The sequence below is a fragment of the Corapipo altera genome, unplaced genomic scaffold (assembly GCF_003945725.1).
Source record: "Corapipo altera isolate COAL_440 unplaced genomic scaffold, ASM394572v1 202, whole genome shotgun sequence".
In the NCBI taxonomy this organism is placed as follows: domain Eukaryota; kingdom Metazoa; phylum Chordata; class Aves; order Passeriformes; family Pipridae; genus Corapipo; species Corapipo altera.
In genome coordinates, this window is record NW_020884980.1 from 196,051 (window position 1) to 202,990 (window position 6,940).

A 6,940-nucleotide genomic window follows, 5' to 3' on the forward strand; every position below is an offset into this window, starting at 1 on the left:
TCTATGATTCCTGGCCCTCTGCGAGCATCATTTGCTTTTTTGTATATAACTTTACTCAGCGCTGGTGAGGCCACACCTCGAGTGCTGTGTCCAGCTCTGGGCCCCTCAGCTCAGGAAGGACATTGAGGGGCTGGAGCAGGTCCAGAGGAGAGCAACGAGGCTGGGGAAGGGACTGGAGCACAAGTCCTCTGAGGAGAGGCTGAGGGAGCTGGGGCTGTTCAGCCTGGAGAAGAGGAGGCTCAGGGGAGACCTCCTCACTCTCTGCAACTCCCTGACAGGAGGGGGGAGCCAGCTGGGGGTTGGTCTCTTTTCCCAGGCAACCATCAGCAAGACAAGAGGGCTCGGTCTTCAGCTGTGCCAGGGGAGGTTTAGGTTGGAGATTAGAAAGAATTTCTTTCCAGAGAGGGTGGTCAGACATTGGAATGGGCTGCCCAGGGAAGTGGTGGATCCTCTGTCCCTGGAGATTTTTAAAAAGAGACCATGGCATCAGTGCCATGGGCTGGGAACCACAGCGGGGTTGGATCAAGGGTTGGAATTGATGATCTCAAAGGTCCCTTCCAACCCAGCTGATTCTATGATTCTATGAACTTGCTTGTTAGCTGGTGGGCTCAGCCATCCAACACTAAGGCAGTCCCACCAGCACTGCATTTGGGGGCAGAACCCACAGTCCCCCTGTGGCTGTCGCCCTGGGCACCCCTGTGGTGGCAGCAGAGCCACCACTGCTGTGAGGTCAGAGCTGTGTGCCTGCACAGCCCTGTGGCACAGGGACAGAACCCACGGCTGCCCTGTGGCTGCTGCACTGGGCAGACCCCACTGAAGGGGCTGAGGGTGCAGAGCTGAGCCCAGAGCCCGGAGATGGTGAGAAAGGCTCCCCCCAGAAGACGTCGTGGGTCTGCCAGACGCTGCTTGGGCTGTGAGGATGAGGTGGCAGAGGTGACAGTGGAGTTGAGAAGCAGGTATGAGGTCGGCTGCTCCTGCCTGGGGTGGCGGGTTGGGGCGGTAGGATGGACGTGGCACAACGAGGTCAGTGGGGTTGGAGCAGCACGGGGAAGCTGACAGATCAGCCCTGTGGCATGCAAAGTCTTCCTTCTGTGGGGATAGGTCTAGGCCAAAAGCCTGGCTCACTCTGTATGGGGAAGGGAGGGTTTTGGAGACCACCAGCACCCAGGGAAGAGGTGGAGCTGCCATGGTGGGGAGAGCACCCCGTGCTCCCTCTCCAAACAGCCACTGAGAGATGCCTGCCAAGGGGAAGGTTTGGGTCGGGGGCCAGTGAGAAGGAAGACACAGGGTGAGAACTGGGCTGTGCTGCTGGAGGGGACTGCTGATACCAGCTTGCTTCTCTTCTCCTGGAAGCTGTGCAGATGCTCCACTCACTGCAGCTCTGGTGAACCTTCATCTGGAAAAGGTCAAAGAAATTGCAAGTAAGCTCCTCACTGACACTTGCTGTGACATCCTCTGGGGTGAACTGGGAGAGCTGTGCTGTGCCAGAGCTCCAGCCCAGTTTCACTAAGGGCAGGAGAGGTGCAGGGTGCTGCACTTTTCACCCCATGGAGGGATTTGTAGGGCCCAGTGCCCATGGCTGGCTCAGCATCCTACAGACAAGACCTCAAGAGACAAGCACAACTTTTCTACGGTTTCTTTGCCCAGGGATGTTCTTGAGGCAGATTTGTCAACTGGCAGATGACCTTGTCTTCCTGGGGAGAAATCATCTGAGCCCATACATCCTCAAGGCGTAAGTACTGCATGTTTCTGCTGTGGCCAGGGGGCAGGATGGGGATGTCTGAGGGCCAGTGCAAGCAGAGGGGAGAACCGATGGTGTTCCTCAGCCAGCAGCCCGGGGCTCTCACCTGGGCACTGAATCTTGGGTGCTGTTGTGCTGCAGCCACTCTCGGGAAGCACCAAGAGCAAAGCCCCTTGGCAGTGTCACTGGCACACCAGAGCCAGAGCCCCCAGCCTTGGCTGGGATAGGACAAACTACCACATAGCCAGGCATTTGGGGCAGAGCCAGGTGTCTGCAGGGGACTTTCCCCAGCTCTGGCAAGACATTGTGCAGGTCTGGGAAAGCTCTGGGAGCAAAGCCAGGCAACACTCCTATGCTTCCCTGCTGTGAAGGAGGTTGCCCAAGACTTGGCTCATTGACAGCCCCAGGACTCCCTCTCTTTCAGGCGAAAGATAGTCCAGCAGAAGAAGAGCTTTAAAGTCTATGCCTTGTTGCTCTCAGTGTATCTTGGTGAGTTTTCATGAGCAAACAGCTGAGAGCAAAGGTCTGGCTGTGCTGGATGCCAGCTTTCCTTTGGGGCCATTATGGGTGGAAACTCCTGTGGCCCAAGTGCTTCCTGAGTGTGTCCTTGACTGGGACTGACATTTGGATCACCAGTAAGACTTCCCAGGTAGTCTCATGGCCACGCTTCTGCTCTGGCCACTGGACTGAATGGTGTGCAAGGCTGCAAGAGAAGGGTGGAGGTATTTCCAAGGCTGAATTGGGGGTGCCCAGAGGGAAGGGGCTGTGCAGGGGGATGGATGAGGGGGCACCTCTCCTAGCCCGTGCAGCCTGGTGCTCACTGCAGTGAGGGGAAACAGGGAGCAGCTCTGGGGCACTGAGCACACCTGAAGACCGAGCTGTGATGTCTGATGAAGCCTGGGCTGATAGCCCCAGTCACAGGCACGGCCTCTCTCTGCACCCCTCCCTTCCACACCCTTCAGCTAACCTGCTGCCTGACTGCCAGGGCAGCAGGGAGGAGACAATGGGCCCTCAGGGTTCGCTGCCAACCCTGTCCAGTAACAGTTCCTTTGTGGTGTGAATTGCAGCTGGAGTTTTCTGTGGGACTTCCCTGCCAGCGTGGACACTACTGACAAAGGGACTGATGCAGGTTGGTGACTCTTGTGGAATGGGCACCTCCTGCAAGAGAGTGTTGCTGATGGTGGCTGGATAAACCCCGGGCTCTTCTGCTTCCACGCAGTGTGACCCAAAGAAGCAGCAGATTGTGCTGTGTCTTCCTAGGGAAGTCTTCCTGGGAAGCCTGGTGGCTCTGGCAGTGGATGTTCTAATGGACAGTTTTCCCTTGCAGGAGCTGACAAGTGTATTTCCAGTGGGCTTGAAGACCTTCTGGTAAGAGATGTTTCCTGAACTGGAACTGGGTCTGTGTAGATGTGTTAGCTGACTTTGCCCATTTTCCAAACAACAAAGGCTCCTGTACTTCCCTCCTTTGCCTTTTGCTCAACTGTGGGATGGAGAGAAGCACTGGAGCAGCAGGGAAAGCACACGAGTGTCTCCTCACTGACCTCAGGTGCTTCACCAAGCGGATGGGCTGCTCTGACAAGATCTGCTTTTCTGTTCCTGCAGGAATTCAGACACGTTGACTGAAACCCAAAAGCTGCAGCTTCTACTGGAGGAGGTTGGTCAGCTGAGGGTGGAGATCAGTAGTGGGAAGAAAGTGACCCTGCATTTTAGGGAAAGAGGCTTTGCTGGGCAGAACTCCCACGGCAGCACTCCTTGGGGTTGTTGGTGGGGTCAGGCTGTTGTGGCCACGGGTGCTGTTGCTCAGTCCTCGTGGCTCACGTCAGCACAGTCTCACAGCTCTGGGGCACAGCTTGCCCTGCATGTCTGACACCCAGCTCTGCCTCCGTGGGCACTGCTGGCCGTGCTGAACTGTCCACTGATGTGGTCCTTTCCTGTGTTTGCTCACAGCTTTCCCAAGAATTGACCAAGATGACTTTGGAATCCTATGTCAAGACTGACTGGGCCCTGAAGAGCTCTGGTAGGGACACAAGCTCTGGTCTCCTTGCCCTGTGCTTGTCTGTGTCCTGTCCTTGTCCTCCATAAGGATGACTCTGGGGTTGCCCCCCCACATTCCTGTGCTGGGGAGGGGCTCTCCTCCTCTCTGCTGCACTTGGAAAGGGAATGACTGGGTTGTTCTTTGCTGCCTCCCAGCACTCTAAGGCCCGTGGGAGAAGCAGTCACCAGGCATGTGGTGACATGGCTGTCATTGCCCTGTGCAGCCAGGCACCCCCACTGATGGGGAGATGAGGACATGGAGCTGGGCAGTGGCATCAGAAAAGGTGTCTGAGCACCAGGCCCTCTCAGTCTGCAGCCTCTTGCAGCCATCTGCTCTTCCTTCCTTACAGGAGCCACCATTGACACTCAGAGAACTTCCCAGACCTACGACTGCAGAGAGAGTTGGGTCTGCAGGATTTTATACTTCTTCTGGACTGCCAACCCTCCTGATACTATTCTGCAGGTATCTCAGCAGAAATCATCAGTGCCAGTTTCCTTCCTTCCTATGAAGTTGGGGGCTGTTCTCAGGGGCTGCTCAAGCCACAGTGTAGATCAGGTTCCTCAAAGCAAAGCTGGAAGGCAGGGCTGGGAAGCAGTGGTTCCCCTTTGGAGGGGAGTGGAGCTGAACTGAGCTGTACCTGCTGCCCACAGTCCTCAGCCACAGCTGGGTGAAAGGCTTTCTTTCTTCCTGGTGACCCTGTGTTATGGTTTAGCTAAATTTCTTCACACCATCGTGTGGTTTTGGAGAAGTGCAGGGGACCACCACCTTCCCCCACCCCAAGGTGGGGAGCAGGGAGGGAGGAGGGGTCCCACCAGGAAAAATACTGCGAGAACTTAGGAGAATAAAGCTGCTGGCAGGATGGGAACTTGCTCTCTTTGTTTCCTGGGACTGCACCCCCAGCTTTTCTGTTATTGTTTGGTTGTTGTTTTGTTCTCTGTCTTTAGTAAAATTCTTATTCATTTTCATACTCCACTCGAACGCCTCATAATTAAAAAAAAATTCATAATTTGTGGGGAGGGGTTTTCATTCCATCAGAGGTCCTGCCTCCAGGGACACATTGTCAACAAATCAAGACACCCTGTTTCCACACTCATCCCTAAGAGCCACTTTTCACGGGTGGGTGGTGGGAGCAGGGGGGATGCCCCACAGAGACCCTGGGCAGAGGTGTTTCTGCTTGGCCCCGATTAGGCTGGTTTCATAATCAGTATTCTCTGTCCTGTCATGCTGATTCCCCCTTTGGCTGGCAGGGAAGGCCTTCTACTTCTGTCCATTTCCTTATTTTGAGGCTGAAATAAAGCCCACAGACACTCCAGCCCCAACACTTCAAACCACATGGGCAGTTGTGTTGGTCCCAACCCCTCACACTTCACTGCTCTTGCATTCTGGTTGCAGCCAAATGTTTCCCCAGGAAGCTGCTGGGCTTTCAGTGGGCATCAGGGCCAGGTGGTCATCAAGTTGCCAGCACGAGTCCACCCTACTGCCATCACAGTGCAGCACATCACCAAAGACGTCTCTCCAAGTGGGACCGTCATCAGTGCCCCCAAAGACATCGCTGTCTTTGTAAGTCTGCTGGGCACTCCTGGGGGGGTTCTGGGCCTGGAGGGAAGCCAGGACAGGGTCTTGTTTGCTTTTGTGTATCCTCTGAGCTTTGTGTCCAGCTCTCTCCTGAGCATTGCAGTGCCCAAGTGCAACACTTCAAGGGCTTGAGAGGTTCATCCTTCTTAAGACTTGTTCTGGCTAAGCACCTAAGAGTTCTTGACCGAGCCTGAGCTCTACCCTAACCAGTTCCAGACTACTGTAGAGCCCCAGGAAAGGCTGGGTAGGCAGGTTTCCTCTTTGTTGGGATGAGTCTGAGCTGCTCTCCTCGTGCTTTGCCCCCGAGGGAGTGGATGCAGACGGAGAAGAAGAATCTCTCCTGGGGACATTCACCTACAGCGTGGAAAAAGAGCCCATGCAGACTTTCCCTCTGAAGGTACACTCCGTGCACGGGGGACAGATGCCAGGGAGCAAAATGGGTTTGCCTGCAAGTACATGGGAGGAAGGGTGGGAAGGTTTCCTCTCTGGGCAGAGGGTCATGGACCACCTGACAGAGACCTGGAGGGGCTTGGAGGGCTGAGTTGCCAGATGCACATGCAGCCAGTCCACCCAAGCAACGACCTCGTGCCATGGAGAAAGGGGGATGAGTGGTGGCACAAGCTGTCAGGCATCACTGTTGCTTCCACCCTGTGACCTGCTGACAAGCTGGGCAGTGTCCTCCCAGCACAGCATGCCCCTTCTCTGCCACTGCTCTCAGCCTGCCAGGAGGAACTGCAGGAGCTCAGTGGGGTCACACACCAGCTGCACTGGAGCACCTCCCCAGGCCCTCTGACAGCACAGAGCAAGGGGCAGAGGGAAGGAAGATGCAGCCCCAGCCAGGCTGGCATGCAGAGGATGATGCCAAATGCCTTCCCTTGTCCCCAGCCTCCCCAGGAGCCCTGGCACCAGCAGCAAGCCTCAGATGTCCCCTGCTGCTCCCACCTGCTTTTGGGAGCTTGTTCCTGAGCAGGAAGAGGGCTGCCAGGCTGCTGATTCCATGGTGATTTCACCGTGGCTTTTAATGCTCCCGTTTTTGCTCTTCACAGGATGTGCTGCCTCCCAGAGCCTTTTCATATGTCAAACTTCTCGTGAAGAGCAACTGGGGAAACCCGTGGTACACCTGCATTTACCGAGTGCAGGTTCATGGAAGGATGGAAACCCAGAAAGCCTCAACCAAGATCCAAGATGAATGAGGAAGAAAATGCAAAAGAAGAAAGGGCAGGGGGTGTGAGGGACTGAAAAAAAAGTTATTAAAAAGTTATCAATAGCTTGGAATTATCCTGGGTGGGGTCAGGGGGGGAAAGGGCAAATTCTGCCAAGGGGAGACAGTGCACTGCCCCATTCCACAGGAGTCCAGAGCAAATTAAACCAACACCGTGTGGCCACTGCATGGTTCATGGCCCTTCCTGGATCTCTGGTAGCTGGATCTACACTGGATCTAAGGTGGTAGCAATAATTCTCTCTTTCTCTCTCTCTCTTTCTTTACTTCTTCCTCTTCTCCTAATTTCCTTTTCTTGAATATTTGGGTAAGTTAAAGCTGAAGTGGGTTGGAATTTGCTAATTCAATGCTTTGTGAAATGCCTTATGTT

General features: G+C 55.0%; 1 protein-coding gene across 1 annotated transcript; it reads left to right on the top strand.

The window, feature by feature from the left end:
- Positions 1–725: 725 nt before the first annotated feature.
- Positions 726–6,611, top strand: LOC113957897 (SUN domain-containing protein 5-like). Its single transcript, XM_027665756.1, has 12 exons — positions 726–956; positions 1,354–1,421; positions 1,648–1,732; positions 2,166–2,230; positions 2,809–2,870; positions 3,069–3,109; positions 3,344–3,395; positions 3,689–3,758; positions 4,126–4,238; positions 5,169–5,336; positions 5,659–5,748; positions 6,398–6,611. Exons 1-12 carry the CDS (start codon positions 856–858, stop codon positions 6,542–6,544), a joined length of 1,062 nt encoding a protein of 353 aa, XP_027521557.1. The 5' UTR covers positions 726–855; the 3' UTR covers positions 6,545–6,611.
- Positions 6,612–6,940: the final 329 nt, after the last annotated feature.